This window comes from Hypanus sabinus, chromosome 10 (genome assembly GCF_030144855.1).
Source record: "Hypanus sabinus isolate sHypSab1 chromosome 10, sHypSab1.hap1, whole genome shotgun sequence".
Classification (NCBI taxonomy): domain Eukaryota; kingdom Metazoa; phylum Chordata; class Chondrichthyes; order Myliobatiformes; family Dasyatidae; genus Hypanus; species Hypanus sabinus.
The window spans coordinates 140707420-140724122 of record NC_082715.1 but is presented as its reverse complement, the minus strand read 5'-3'; the positions used below and the strand labels follow the sequence as shown (position 1 = coordinate 140724122).

Sequence of the window (16703 nt, the reverse complement as noted above, 5' to 3'; positions counted from 1 at the left end):
AGCTTATACATTGTTGTACACAAAGTAATGCTGGGTACATGAGTGTCTGCACATAAGGTGACTGAAGGAAATGATAAAGTAGTGGTGGTTGGGGGTGTGTAGGGGTGGGTTAGTGGGTGGAGGTGTTGATCAGCCTTACTGCTTAGGGAAAGTAACTGTTTTTGAGACGTGTTCTGGCATGGATGCTTCTGATGGGAGTGGGACAGACAGTTCCTGAGCAGAGCGAGTGAGTTCCTTCTTCATGTCTTCATTTATAGAAAGGTTTGAAACTGTAGTTGTTGGGAACCTAGAAAGTTGTACCATATCTTCAGTCATCTTGCAATCTAAACAAGCGAAAATTTTATCCTCTGGTAAATTGAGCAGAACAGCACACGTGAGGCTGCTGGATGACTTCTTGTTTCTTCAGAATTGTCAGATCTCCTGAGGGGAGGGGTGTTGTGGGGGAAAGGGCATCAGTTTAGAAGTGGGAAGACCAGTCTTCCTTAAAAGATCTGCTATCCATGATGAAATGAAGAACTGTTATTGGATCCAATTAGACAAATTGAAAGTCAAAGCCAATGAAATGGGCTGGTGTTTTTTTCAAAATCAATGATCAATTTTATTTCAAACTTCAAAGTACATTTATTATCAACGTATATATACTACAGTGCCTATTAAAAAGTATTCACACCCCTTGGAAGTTTTCAGGTTTTATTGTTTTATCACAGTGGATTTAATTTGGCTTTTTGACACTGATCAACAGAAAAATACTCTTTTGTGTCAAGGTAAAAACTGATCTCTACAAAGTGATCTAAACTTATTGCAAGTGTAAAACACAAAATAATTGATTGCACAACTATTCATCCCCTTCAAGTTGATATTTAGTAGATGCACCTTTGGCAGCAATAACAGCTTTGAGTCTGTGTGGAAAGGTCTCTATCAGCTTTACACATCTGGACACTGCAATTTTTCACTATTCCTTTTTACAAAACTGCTCAAGCTCTGACAGATTGCATGGGGATCGTGAGTGAACAGCCCTTTTCATGCCCAGCCAAAAATTCTCCATTGAATTGAGGCCTGGACTCTGACTTTGCCACTCCAGGATGTTAACTTAGCTATAACTTTTTTAGCTATGTGAAGAGAAAGAAGATAGTTAAGAACAATGTTGGCCCCTTGAAGAATGAATTGGGAGAAATTGTTATGGGAAACAGGGAAATGGCAACAGAATTTAATGCATACTTTAGATCTGTCTTCACCAGGGAGGACACAAGCAATCTCCCAGATGTATGGATGGGCCAGGGTCATAAGATATCAGAAGAATTGAGACAGATTGACATTAGGAAAGAAACTGTGATGAGTAGACTGATAGGACTGAAGGCTAATAAATCCCCGGGTCCAGATGGTCTGCATCCGAGGGTTCTAAAAGAGGTGGCTCAGGAAATTGCGGATGCATTGGTAATCATTTTCCAATGTTCCTTAGATTCAGGATCAGTTCCTGAAGATTGGAGAGTGGCTAATGTTGTCCCACTTTTCAAGAAGGGAGGGAAGGAGAAAACGGAGAACTATCGCCCTGTTAGCCTAACGTCAGTCGTGGGGAAGATGCTTGAGTCCATTATTAAGGACAAAATAGTGGCACATCTAGATGGCAGAAATAGGATTAGGACGAGCCAGCATGGATTTACCAAGGGCAAATCATGCTTGACTAATCTGTTGGAGTTTTTTGAGGGTGTAACAAGGATGTTAGACGAGGGTAAACCAGTAGATGTTGTGTACCTAGATTTTCAGAAGGCATTTGATAAGGTGCCACATAGGAGATTGGTGAGTAAAATCAGAGCTCACGGCATTGGGGGCAGGGTTTCAACATGGATAGAAAACTGGTTGACAGATAGAAAGCAAAGGGTAGCAGTGAATGGGTGTTTCTCAGACTGGCTGGAGGTGACTAGTGGGGTACCACAGGGCTCTGTATTGGGACCACAGCTCTTTACGATTTATGTCAATGATTTAGATGAGGGCATTGAAAACTATATCAGCAAGTTTGCTGACGATACTAAACTGGGTGGCAGAGTGACATGCGAAGAGGATGTTAGGAGAATACAGGGAGACTTGGATAGGCTGAGTGAGTGGGCAGATACTTGGCAGATGTCATTCAATGTGAATAAATGTGAAGTTATCCACTTTGGAAGCTGGAACAAGAGGGCAGAGTATTGTCTGAACGGTGTCAAGTTAGGTAAGGGAGAAATGCAAAGAGACCTAGGAGTCCTAGTTCACCAGTCAATGAAGGTGAATGAGCAAGTGCAACAGGCAGTGAAGAGGGCAAATGGAATGTTGGCCTTTGTTACAAGGGGAATTGAATACAAGAGCAAGGATGTTCTTTTGCATTTGTACAGGGCCCTGGTGAGACCACACCTGGAATATTGTGTACAGTTTTGGTCTCCAGGTTTAAGGAAGGACATTCTGGCAATTGAGGAAGTGCAGCGCAGATTCACTAGGTTGATTCCTGGGATGGCAGGGCTGTCTTACGCAGAGAGATTGGAGAGATTGGGCTTGTACACGCTGGAATTGAGGAGATTGAGAGGGGATCTAATTGAAACGTTTAAGATAATTAAGGGATTTGATAGGATTGAGGCAGGAAATATGTTCCAGATGTTGGGAGAGTCCAGTACCAGAGGGCATGGATTGAGAATAAGAGGTCAGTTATTTAAAACAGAGTTGAGGAAGAGCTTCTTCTCCCAGAGAGTTGTGGAGGTGTGGAATGCACTGCCTCGGAAGACGGTGGAGGCCAATTCTCTGGATGCTTTCAAGAAGGAGCTAGATAGATATCTGATGGATAGGGGAATCAAGGGATATGGGGACAAGGCAGGGACTGGGTATTGATAGTGAATGACCAGCCATGATCTCAGAATGGCGGTGCAGACTCGAGGGGCCGAATGGTCTACTTCTGCACCTATTGTCTATTGTTTTTAAGCCATTCCTGTGTAGCTTTGGCTTTATGCTTGGGGTCATTGTCTTGCTGGAAAACAAATCTTCTCCCAAGTCGCAGTTCTCATTTTACCCTCATTCATTTTACTCTCTACCTTCACAAGCCTTCCAGAGCCTCCTGCAAAGAAGCATCCCCACAGCATGATGCAGCCGCCACCATTCTTCATGGTAGGAATAGTGTGTTTTTTTGATCATGTGCAATATTTGGCTTACACAAAATGTGGTGTATAGTCTGATGGCTACAAAGCTCAATTTTGGTTTCATCAGACTTATAAAACCTCCTTCCAGTTGACAGTCTCCCACATGCTTTCTACAAACTATAGCTGAGATTTTATGTGAGTTTTTTCAACAGTGGCCACTCTGTCATAAAGCTGCGACTAGTGAAGCACCTGGGCACCAGTTGTTATATGCACAGTCTCCTATCTCAGCCACTGAAGCTTGTAACTCCTCCAGAAATGTCATAGGTCTCTTGGTGGCCTCCCTCACTAGTCCCCTTCTTGCACCGTCAGTTTTTGAGGACGGCCTGCTCTAGGCAGATTTACAGCTGTGCCATATTCTTTCCACTTCCTGATGATTGACTTAACTATACTCCAAAGGATATTCAGTGACTAGGATTTTTTTTTTGTATCTATCTTCTGACTTGTGCTTTTCAGTAACCTTTTTTGCGGAGTTGTTTGGAGTATTCTTTTGTCTTCATGGTGTAGTTTTTGCCAGGGTACTGACTCATAAACAGTTGGAACTTCCAGACACAGATGTATTTTTACCACAGTCAATTGAAACACCTTGACTGCACACGGTGATCTCCATTTGACTAATTATGTGACTTCTAAAACCAATTGGCTGCACTAGTGATGATTTTGTGTGTTTATATTAAAAGGGGTGAATACTTATGCAATCAATTATTTTGTATTATATATTTGTAATTAATTTAGATCACTTTCTGGAGTTCTGTTTTCACTTTGAGATGAAAGAGTCTTTATCAGTTGATCAGTGTAAAAGAAAAGCCAAGTTAAATCCATTATGAATCAATGTTGTAAAATAATAAAACATGAAAACTTCTGGGGGGGGGGGGGGTTAATACTTTTGATAGGCACTGTATGTACATCCTTGAGATTCATCCCCTTACAAGCAGCCACAGAACAAAGAAATCAAATATAACCAATGTAAAAAGACTATCAAACACCCAGCATACAAAAAAAAACAAATCGTGCAAACAATAAAAAGTAACAAATAACATTAAGAACTAACGTTCACAAAAGTGAGTCCACAGCCACAAAGACAGTCACAGCCGATCCAGGAGTCCATTAGTTGCAGGCCACAGTTTCAGTTCAGTGCAGAGACACGTAAACCTCTCTGAGCAGTGAACTGAACATTGGCCTGTCCCGGGCTTCTGGCCCCAACACCTGACCTTTTCACTCTGGCCCAGCACCTGAATTGGCCAAACATTGGCTCGTTTCTCATCTCGGGCACAGGCCCCACCACCTCGACTCTGGCTCACTTCGGATTCCCAGCTTCAAATCTGCTTGAAATCGACACCAGCAATAGCCATACGTTGGCTTGTTCCTTGCTTTCAGGCAAGGAATTCACTGTCTGAATTTGGCCCATAAATCCCATGTAGTTTCCATATACATTTATGTGCACGTACAGGTTGAACACCCCTTATCTGACATTCCAGAATCTGCAAACCTTCAAAATCTGAATTGTTTCTTTTGAAAGTGCTGGGAAGGTTCCCAGGTGACGCACAGGTCTCTGTGCACCACAGACAGTTCTGAAAAGTGATCTTACATGTGTAATGAACAGAAGTAATGAAAATTAGAAAAACATGAAGCAAAAAATGTAGATCTCAATCATGTATTGTCAGCATAGGAGTGAACATATGCCACTTAATGGCGTGCTGGCCATGAAACAAGCAACCTATCACAACAAACTGAAATTGAAGGTAATTGTGAATATTCAGCAGGCTGGTTGCAGAGATTTAAGAAAAGGCACGGCATTAAAATTTTAAAGCATCTGCTAATCATGAAAATCTAGCACCAGAACAAGTCTATGATGCTGATTGTTTTTATAACTTGTATAATGGAATTACATTTTTAAAGAGTCGCTAATGAAAATCTGACATTAACTTTTTTGTCCAACACTGATTGTTTATATACATAGCCTAAAAAAATTAAAATACAAATAGTGTACTGTAACCTTTTAATCAAAACACGGTATCGTAGGTGGAGACTGAAAGCTTGCCATTGTTCAATTCAGGTGTTCTCCTGATGCTCCTGTGTGGCTTTTGTTCCCTGCACACATTATGTTTTCATTTATATTAATGGTATATAATCATTTTTACTGTTAAATAGATATAGCTGTAAGGACTCTGGTCAGCTATAAGACCCTAGGCAGACCCCACTTGGACTACTGTGCTCAGTTCTGGTCACCTCACTACAGGAAGGATGTGGAAACCATAGAAAGGGTACTGAGGAGATTTACAAGGATGTTGCCTGGATTGGGGAGCATGCCTTACGAGAACAGGTTGAGTGAACTTGGCCTTTTTTCTTTGAAGCGATGGAGGATGAGAGGTGACCTGATAGAGGTGTATAAGATGATGAGAGACATTGATCGTGTGGATAGTCAGAGGCTTTTTCCCCAGGGCTGAAATGGCTGTCAAGAGAGGACACAGTTTTAAGGTGCTTGAAAGTAGATACAGGGGAGATGTCAGGGGTAAATTTTTTATGCGGAGAGTGGTGAGTGCATTGAATGGCTGCTGGTGACGGTGGTGGAGGCTGATAAGATAGAGTCTTTTAAGAGACTCTTGGTTAGGTACATGGAACTTAGAAAAATAGAGGGCTATGGGTAACCCTAGGTAATTTCTAAAGTAAGAACATGTTTGGCACAGCATTGTGGGCCGAAGGGCCTGTATTGTGCTGTAGTTTTTCTATGTTTCTACATGTATGTGATGAGCATGTGTAAGACAAAGACTGCTTACCGGTAGCACATAAATGATGGCGATCCCAAGCTATCTCATGAAATATTCCACAACCTGAAACAGTTCTGGCCCCATGCATTTCAGATAAGGGGTACTCTACCTGTTTTAGGCATTTGCTGTGGTGTGTTAGTCAGGACGTGACATTCAACAAAAAAGCAACATTCAACATTCAATGCTATATAAAGAATGGTATAATAAAAACTAATAAAGTTACAGTTTAAAGGACTGATACTCAGTTGCAATTAGAATTGAATTTTATTGTTCCTTTTGTCACATGAGTGTATATGTAGTTCTGTGTTTGTATCAGATCTTAAAAACAAATGTAAATTATTGCATGTGATTAATCTCCATAGTTCCACGGTTGGGCTATATATAGCCAAACTAATTTTAACTGTAAATGTGCTGTCATTATAGGAGTGACCTTCAGTGGAATGCTTCTGAAAAGAAGTTGACTGGAGGAGCGAACTGGCAACCGAAAGTTGCTCCAACAACAGCTTGGTCAGCAGGTGTTCCACCCAGCAATCAAATGGTATTTTTTAATTTTTGCAACACAGTTTCTTGTTAAAAATGTAATTAAATAATGTTTGATCCAACTAAGTATGTCATTTGCTATAATCAAAATAATAAATGTATTCAGCAAGATTTAAAATTCCCTGTTTTACCACAGTTCAAAATTAAAAGCACATTTTACTGACTTTCTATTTTCCAGTCATCACGGTTGACAGGACCTTAAGTTTTTGTCTCTACTCAATCACCAGTTTGCAGAACTTGCATGAACCTATTGATCCAACCTGGAAGAATTCATTTGCATAATGGCCTGAAGTGACTTTAGAACAAGCTCACATAAAAATCCATTGATTTGATGGAAACATGCTGAAATATGCTATTAAATGTTTAATGGGATTTGGGAATAAACACAAGATTCTACAGGTGCTGGAATCTTGAGTAACACACAGAAAATGCTGGAGCAACTCAACAAGTCAGGCAACGGTTGGACTTGGGTCTTGGCCCAACACATTAACTATCCCCAAATGAGCCTGACCTGCTGAGTTCCTCCAGCATTTTGTGTGTGATCCTTTTCCCAGGCTGGGCGTGGCAGGGTAGGGGAAGCAAATTCATTAAAATGTGTTATTTAATCAAAACTGGCAGATGGTTAATGTGTGGACCCAATAAGATGGGTGTTTATTGAGATGATTGGTGGCTTGTTATTTTTGTTATAACTACATGCTTACATTTTCCAGCCTGTCTGATATTGCTCAGAATTCACTTGCTTGATGAAAGAGTTGTGCAGCATTCTGTAATTTAACAAGTTATGTTGTTTAATCAGATGCAGCCTTTGTTACATTCATATTGCATATCAGTTATTACAGACATTTGTGAAATATATTTAACTAGAATGTTTCTAGATGTGTAATTGACATCTAACTGCCTAAATATTGAGGGAAGTCCCAGGTTTGTTGCAATTGAGGTAGAGGAAGTTGTAGAAACTGTGCGATCAGCTATACAATGCAGTAAACATTTCCTAATAGGTCTGTGAGTGTTTTCAGGCCAGTACAGTACAGGAATAGGCTCTCTGGCCCACATTGTTGTGTTGATCCAATTAAATTAGTAATCTCTTCTTACACAATGTCTGTATCTTGCCATTTTCATCAGAAGCAGGTTTAATATCATCGGCATATATCATGAAATTTGTTGACTTTATGGCAGTAGTACAATGCAATGCATAATATAGAAAAAATCTGTGAACTACAGTGCATATATGTATATTTGTATGCATATGTGTGTGTGTATATAAAATAGTTAAAGTAGTATAGAAATGAAAAAAGAGTGAGATAGTGCTCATGGTTTCACTATCCATTCAGAAATCAGATGGCAGAGGGGAAGAAGTTGTTCCTGAATCGTTAAGTGTGTGCCTTCATGCTTTTCTACCTTCTTCTTGATGGTAGCAATGAGAATAAGGCATGGTCTTGGTGATAGGCACCACTTCTTGAAGGTGTCCTGAATACTACAGAGTCTAGTGCTCATGATGGATCTGACTAAGTTTACAACCCTCTGCAGCTTATTTTGATCCTGTGCAGTAGCACCCCCACCCACCCACCCCTGTACCAGTTAGAATGCACTCCACTGTACATCTGTAGAAATATTTTCAGGTGTTTTAGGAATCATACCAAATCTTCTCAAACTCCTAATCAAATGTCATGCCTTCTTTGTAACTGCATTGATTCTCTGAGATATTAACACCCAGGAATTTGAAATTACTCACTCTTTTCATTTCTGATCCCTCAATGAGGACTGGTGCATGTTCCCTTATCTTACCTTTTCTTTTGTCTTTTGGATGTTGACTGCAAGGTTGTTGCTATGACACCACTCAACTAGCTGATATATCTCACTCCTTAAGCGCCCTCTTGTCACAGTCTGAAGTTCTGCCAACAAGGGTTGTATCATCTGCAAACTTGTAAAAATTATTTGAGCTATTCCTAGCACACAGTCATGGGTGTAGAGAGTGGAGCAATGGGCTAAGCACACATCCCTGAGGTACTCCAGTGTTGATTGTCAGTGAGGTGGAGATGCTGTTTCTGATCCGCTCAGATTATGGTCTACCGGTTAGAAAGTCGAGGATCCGGTTGCAGGAGGTACAGAGGCCCAGGTTCTGGAGCTTTTCAATCAGAACTGATGGGAATAATTGTGTTAACAGCTGAGTTAAAATCAATAAACAACATCCTGACATAAGAAATTTATTGTCTAGGTGATCCAAAGCATTTAAACAGAACAATGGTCTTTTAGGTGAAGGTTCAGGTACACTTGAGCCATATTTCTATGAAGTCCAAATGAAAAACAGATCCAGAGTTTTCTGGATGACACAAGGGAAAGATATTGCAAAAGAGGCTGCATATGATAAGTGTCAAGTTGTAAAAAATCAGCAAAAGTCATGCCTGATTGCAAAGTCAGAATGGAAGTGAAAAGTCAAATGGCAGAGGACATGTGAGAAAAGATTAGCTACAAGTTCAGGTGTTCAAAAGGCATTTATAGGTTCATAGAGAAATGAGATGAGGACAAAAACTTGAAAACTGCATATGGATGTTGAGGACACTGCAAAGGTTCTAAATGTGTATTTTCACCCACTTTCACCAGGGAAGTGGATGCTTCTAAATTAATAGAGAAGGAGATGTTGGATACATATTTAAAACAAAAATAACAGACATGAGTCTTATTGGCTTAAAACAAGGATCTGGCTAAGTGTGTGGTGGAGAAAATATTGTGATTCAATGCCAGAAAGGAGGCAGATAGTACTAGAGATAGAACTTGGCTCTGTTAGGGAGCCAGCAAGAAGCATGGGTCAAACAACTTCCTCCAGTGCTGTGACCATTCAGTGATTCATCAGCCTTTGCAGGTAAAGCATTGAAAAAATGCGGGTGCAGCTTGTCAGCAAGGATCCCTATCACCTACAAATTCAGGTGATGTTTTAAAAAATTGGACCTATACTGTGCTGTATCTTTCTATGTATTATGGATAATCAGAGGATTTGTGCTATGCTGTAGTAATCTTATAAAATGAGACCACGCCAGAGTTAATTTGTTATCCTGCATTATTTGGAAAAATTAAACAAAATTTAAATAATTTCCTTCCACCTATTTCACACCTACTGTTCTGTACATTGTAGGGAGTTGTTCCTCCAGTTGGGCCAGCACCTAGTGCTCAACCAGTCCCTGGATTTGGGATGGTAAGTGGAAGAACCTTTGTGGAGTCTTGATCTTAAAACTTACTTTATTTCATAGTTTATTTTTGCTAGTATTGACTTCTGTCAGGTTAAGAAAAAGTTGTTCATGTCTTTGTAATGTTTGCTAAGTCATGTGCAATTAAATACTTAATATTATTTCCATCTAAGCCACCTACAGGTGCAAATGTACCCATGATGCCTCAGCAGCCAATGATGTACCCTCAGCCTATGATGAGACCAGCATTCGGAGCTGGACCACCGGTAAGCTTTGAGTTTGGAACATGTCATAGTTGGTCAATAAGGTCTTTATATCTATCAGACGACTAGCACAAACAGTATTTTTATGTCAGAATGTTTCACGTTTGCTCAGCAAGGTCTTTATTTTTATAAAACAGCTACTTATCATTCAGTTGGGGCATAAGCTGCTGACAGCAGCTCACCAGAATCCTCTGACCTGGGCTAATTTTTCAAGTTTTCCCCAGGTGTAGTCCATCTTTGAAGATTTTTTTTCTCTCCAAAGAATAAGGTCTTTGGAGCTTCTGTTGGCATTTCTATGGCTCTGGGCTTTTACAGTATGGGGAAGCTAGCCCCATGTCCAACTAACTATAAAACAACTGGCATGAACAATATTTTGATATCAGAATGTTTCATGGTCGGTCAACAATATCTTATTTCTATCAAAGGGCTAATATAAGCAATATTTGATAGAACAGAAGTTTACATTTTCATGTTATATTTGATATTTTGGGAGTTAATTGTTAATTGTAATTGTAGCCACGAGATTCTGCGGATGCTGAAAATCCAGAGTAAAGCACACAAAATGCTGGAAAAACTCAGCAGGTCAGGCAGCATTTGTGGAAATAAATAAACAGTCAACGTCTCGGGGTGAGACCCTTCATCAGGATCTTCATTGAGATCCTTCATGAGTACTGATGAAAGGTCTTGGCTCAAAATATCAACTATTTATCCATTTCCATAGATGCTGCCTGATCCACTGCTGATTGTATTGTTTGTACCTTAAACACAGAACAACATATTCCTGCTGAGTAAAGGAGAACTACCAATAGGATAACTTACCCAGAACTTCGTTGCAAGTAGAATAAGTTTGGAGATCTGTGTGTTAGGAACACAAGGAAGTTGAACTTACTATTATTTTCAGTTCTGTGTGCCATGATGAGGGTACTGTATATGCATTAAATTTCCAACACGTTCCCTGCCTATCCAAAACTCTGAAGGTAAAATTACCAAATAACTGCTGTTTTTTTTGTATTCTCATTTTGGACTTCATATTAGCAAAACTCAATTCCAGGCACTTGAAAGTACAATAATTCTTAAATTTATTGTGATACTGAAGGAGCATTTGGATTTTAATCACATTTTAGTGATCTATGACATCCCAGAATATTTACCTTTTCAATAGAATATACTTATTTCAGTACCACTGAAATAGAACATAGCACAGCACAGGAACAGGCCCTTCTTCCCACAATATTGTGCCAAACCACTTAACTTGGTAATCAGATGGCCAGCTAAACTAATCTCTTCTGTGTACGCAATGTGCTTGTCCTTCCATTTTCCTCACATTCACATGTCTATATGTGGAGAGGGTTCAGAGAAGATTCACAAGAATGATTCCAGGAATAAAAGGGTTACTGTATGAAGAATGTCTGGCAGCTCTTGGGCTGTATTCCCTGGAGTTCAGGAGAATGAGGGGGAATCTCATAGAAACATTCCGAATGTTAAAAGGCCTGAACAGATTAGATATGGCAAAGTTTACTTCCCATGGTAGGGGATTCTAGAACAAGAGGGCAAGACTTCAGGATTGAAGGATGTCCATTTAGAACAGAGATGCAGAGAAACTACTTTAGTCAGAGGATGGTAAATCTGTGGAATTTGTTGCCACGAGCAGCTGTAGAGGCCAAGTCATTGGGTGTATTTAAGGCAGAGATAGATAGGTTCTTGATTAGCCAGGGCATGAAAAGGGTATGGGGTGAAAGCAGGGGAGTGGGAACGACTGAAAGAATTGGATCAGGCCATGATTGAATGGTGGAGCAGACTCGATGGGCTGAATGGCCTACTTTTACTCCTATATCTTATGGTCTTATCTAAATGTCCTTTAAAAGTCCCTAAAGTATCTGCCTCTACCACCACTCCAGACAGAGTAAAATAAAACGTGCCTCTCACATCTTTCTTGAACTTATCACCTCTCACCTTAAATGTATGCCCTGGGGAAAAGATGCTCTCTGTCTACTCTGCTTTGCATAATCTCATAGCCCTCTATCAGATCTCCCCTTAGACTCTGCTGCTCCAGAGAAAACTACCCAAGCTTGTCTAACCTTGTGTTATAGCACATGCCCTCTAATCCAGGCAACTTCCTGGTAAGCCTTTTCTGCACTCTCTCGAAATCCTCGACAATATTGGAGCCACAAAAACTGCATGCAATACACTATATGCAACCTAACAAGAGTTTTATAAAATTGCATCGTCCTAACTTTTGAACTTAGTTCCTTGATGAATAAAGGCAGGCATGCCATATATCTTACCATATATCATCCTATCAACTTGTGTAGCCACTTCGAGAAGGTGGTCATCCCAATGTTACTGCATGGTTCTTCAAAGAAATATTTCTCAATTGTTATGAATAGGATTTATGAGTATTTAGGGAAAAATGGCTTAATTAGGAGCAGTTAGCATGGTTTTATGTGGGACAAGTCATGTCTTAAAATATATGGATTTTAGTAAGGTATTTAACAAGACCCCTCATGGATGGCTGATCCAGAAGATTGAGATGCATGTGAACTGTGGTGACTTAGCCACTTGGATTCAAAACGGGTAGGCATTGGAAGTTGGGGATAGTAGTTAATGGGATAGTCGCACCAGTGCCATAACTAGTGGCATTCTTCCAGGATCCATCCTGGGACATCTGTGATTATATATGACTAGCTTGGATGAAAACCTGACGGGCTGGGTGAGTAAATTTGCAGACTACAGAAAATTTGATGGCATTACAGATTGTATAGATGATTGCCAAAGACTACGGCAGGCTATAGACCGGTTACAGATCTGGGCAGAGAATTGGCAGTTTGGTCTGGGCTGGTGTGAAATGTTTACACTTTGGAAGATCAAATGAAAAGGAACGTTAAACAAGTAATGGCAAATATCTAAATAGTGTTGAGGTACAGAGACAACTTGCGGTTTAAGTCCATGGTTCTCTCAAAGTGGCTGCACAGCTAATAGGGTGGTGTAGAAGGCATATGGCATGCCTGCCTTTATTGGTTGAGGCATTGAGGTACTGTATGTTGCAGCTGTATAAACCTCTGGTTAAGCTGTATTTCATGAATATTGCATTCATTTCTGGTTGACCAATTATAGGAGGTTGTGTATGCTTTGAAGAGTGTGCAGAAGAAGTTTACAGAATGCTAGCTTTATTAAAGGGCAAGTGCTATAATGAGAGGTTAGATAAAGCTAGGTTGTTTTTTTCTGGAGTGGTGAAGTCGGAGGGGAGACAAAAGTTTATAAAATTCCACCACCCAGCAACCCACTTATTTAACCCTAGCCCAGGGGTCAGCAACCTTTACCACTGAAAGAGCCACTTGGACCCGTTTCCCACAGAAAAGAAAACACTGGGAGCCGCAAAACCCGTTTGACATTTAAAATGAAATAACACTGCATACAACGTTTTGTTTTGCCTTTATGCTATGTATAAACAAACTATAATGTGTTGCATTTATGAAATTGATGAACTCCTGCAGAGAAAACGAAATTACATTTCTGCATGCAACAAAAACATTTTGAACTCCGAAAAAAAGACGTTGGGTTGAAAGTTACTTTTAAGTAAAATACTCAATGTCTATTTGAGTCCTTCTTGTATTTATGAAAAACGCCGAACTTAAATTTTCCGCCAGCAGCAAACCAAAAATAACGTCAGCCAGCTGTCAGCCTGAAAAATAAAAGGACTATTTCACTGAACAATGAAAAAATATGAATATACATAAAATAATAGGCAATTAAAATATTTATCATACCTGGTTAATGGGATTTCTGCTCCTGGACCTCAGCGCACAGCGTCTGCACATCAGGGCTGTATGACGTCACCTTCATCTTTACACAGGATCGCAAGCTGTCATCTGTGAGGCGTGCGCGATGTTTGTTTTTAATAAAGTTCATGTTGGAGAACACCTGCTCACTTACATATGTGGATCCAAAGATCGACAGGACTCAAAGCGCATACTTTTTAATGTTTACATAAATGTCGGGCATAGCATTCCATGTTTCGAACACAAGTTTTTCAATATCACTCCATTTGTGTTTCTGAGCAAGAACGGCCTTCTGACGGGCAACATCTTCAAGGTCTGCTGTCAAGCGTCTAAACTTGGACACCCATATGTCTTTGTCGGCTATGTCGGCCAGTTCCATCTCAAGATCAGGTTGACTCACACCTGCCAATGCAGTCGTATTCAGTAGGGAAGGATCGATGCTTAAGGGAGTGACCGGGAAGGATAATGTGTTTTTTTCCTCTCTGAACTCACAGAAGCGTTTCCCAAACGATGTTTGCATTGCGATGATTGCAGAATGTAAATACTCCGAAATTATCATGTCGTGACCTTGTTTGAACTCTCTCAAATTGGGGAAGTGAGACAAAGTGCCTTTCTGTAAATCTCTGGCAAGCAACGTCAACTTGCGCTCGAATGCCAAAACATCCTCCAACATGTGCAGGGCTGTGCGTCCTTTCCCCTGAAGAGCTGTGTTCAGCGTGTTCAGGTGCGCTGTCATGTCTACCATGAAGTGTAGCTTTTCCAGCCACTCTGGCTGTTCCAGCTCAGGAAAGGTGAGCCCTTTGCTGCCCAGGAAAGTTTTCACTTCTTCCAGACACGCGACAAAGCGTTTCAGCACCTTCCGTCTGGACAGCCAGCGATAAAAACACGTTGTAGCGGTGTCAGTAAACTGCAGTCAAAGATAGCTTTATTCGAACTAAACAGCCTTGCTTTTAAGCCTCCCTCAACCCAGCCCCCATGGACGCAGATGCTGCAAAAGACGCGTACTCACAAACCCCCGTAGGCTATCTCCCTTAGCCGGAATGCTGGCTAATTGTGAGCCGTTTCGGATGTGCCCGCCACACTTAGATTGTACAAGATCACCATAATCTTCAAATTTAGAATTACATTTCAAAAGCTAACAAACTAACATAAAATACATTTTAATTAAATACTGACCAATTATTTCCCAAAGCCACAGGGAGCCGCAGCACAGAGGTGAAAGAGCCACAAATGGCTCGGGAGCCGCAGGTTGCCGACCCCCGCCCTAGCCTAATCACAAGACAACTTACAATGACTAATTAACCTACTAGCCAGTACGTCTTTGGACTACGGGGTAAAAACCGAAAATCCTTGAGGAAATCCACGTGTTCATGGAGAGGAACAGGCATACTCCTTACAGACGACATTGGAGTTGAACTTCCAAACTCTGGCACCTCAAGCTGTAATAGTGCCAAGTTGATTGACACAATACCTTGGCACCCAATGTTAGACACAACATCATGGGCCTCAGTGCTGTTCTGCAAACTAATTTCAGCTGGAGTGTTGTCACTATCCTGAGGTTGCTCCCCTACTTTTAACATAACTATCTCATCTGTTTCATTGCTTGTAACCAATGCACTTTAATGTTTCACCATTGGAGCTAACTAACATTCACCCTTGAGACTTTTGCTTGCTTCTCTCCTCTTAAGTCAGCTGAAGTGACTTGAAATTCTACCTGCAGTCACCTAGGTTAATTTTTTGTATTAAGTACACTTTATAAACAGAAGAAAAACAGATGAATTTAATTGGGCACATTCCCACTATGTTCTCTAAATTTTAGTCAGCGGGTTATTAATAATTATTAACACTTATCAATATTTTTCACAGGAGATTATAATAATTATAAATGTGTACAGTTAACTTCTCAAAGTATTGAAGAGGCTGAATATTCTGCCTGGTTTTCAAGCACAACCTACATAGCTTTTAATCTTTATAAAAATTGAGAACATCATTTTCAATATTGAAATAATTGTTTATCCAGATTAGTATTTTTTAAAAAAGATTTAGCTTCTGAACGGGATTTCAACTCTGTAGCGATGCGTTTGAAATATATAGAGGCCTTGAGCATCTGTTGTGAAAGTGTATTACTTTCACAGGGCACAGAACACAGAGTGAGAGCAAGCCATCCAGCCTCTGAGCCTGTGCCAGTATTCATCACAATCACAGCTGGTCTATCTTGGTATCATTTTCCAACACTGTCCTAATATCCTTTAAAGATCTATTATTCTGAGCTGTTTTGCTTTAAAAATCAGAAAAATATTTTCCCATTTTAGTTTTTAAGTGCGTGATATGGAAACAAAGAAAGGCCCTTGGTTGGTTGGGGTTGACCATGGATATGGCCTCCTAGTTGTCTACACATACGCAAGCCTGGACAGTTCAATATGAAGACCAAACTGGTACCCATCCTGCAGCCCCTCCAAACCCTCTTATCGCAATCCAAAGAAACAGCAAAGACCAATGCAGTTTGGCACCAGTGGTGTCACAAGAGCTGCTAGTCAGCGTGGAACTCAACGTAGGGACTCCAAATCTGGATTTTTCAACGGCATTTATTCCCGAAGCCTCCCGCATAGGAGGGTATAACCACAAGGCAACGAAGGTTTGAAATCAGAGTTTTCCTTCTAGATTAGCTGCCTACCATGGCTGATGAGCACCCATCTGCCCGAAGCGACTGGTTTTAAGGTGCTTCTAAACCTCCTTTGCCCCTTCTGTTAGTAGAAATAGTTCCACCAGGCAGAAGGCCAGGAGTTGGACTTGGTTGTCAGAGGTTATTTGAGATGCATGCCACTGGGAGTATTTAATAGGTAGTGGGACCTTATCCACAATACCCCCCCACCCTGACTATGATAACCTTGAAGAACCTGGGAACAAAGGACAAAGTACAAAGGAACAAAGTACAAATATTTATTCAATATTGACACTTTTATTCAGAAATTTGTTTTATATTTTGAGGAGCATTATTCTATCTGTGTTAAGAGTT

General features: G+C 40.5%; 1 protein-coding gene across 42 annotated transcripts in view; it reads left to right on the top strand.

Annotated features, from left to right (window-relative positions):
- The window catches only part of snap91a (synaptosome associated protein 91a), a 179446-nt gene that overhangs the window by 151286 nt on the left and 11457 nt on the right, over positions 1–16703 (top strand). For all 42 annotated transcript variants that reach the window (XM_059983127.1, XM_059983110.1, XM_059983113.1 and 39 more), the window contains 3 exons: positions 6347–6461; positions 9594–9653; positions 9819–9911. In XM_059983127.1, the coding sequence (XP_059839110.1) occupies positions 6347–6461; positions 9594–9653; positions 9819–9911 (268 nt within the window). The remainder of the gene's footprint in view (positions 1–6346; positions 6462–9593; positions 9654–9818; positions 9912–16703) is intronic.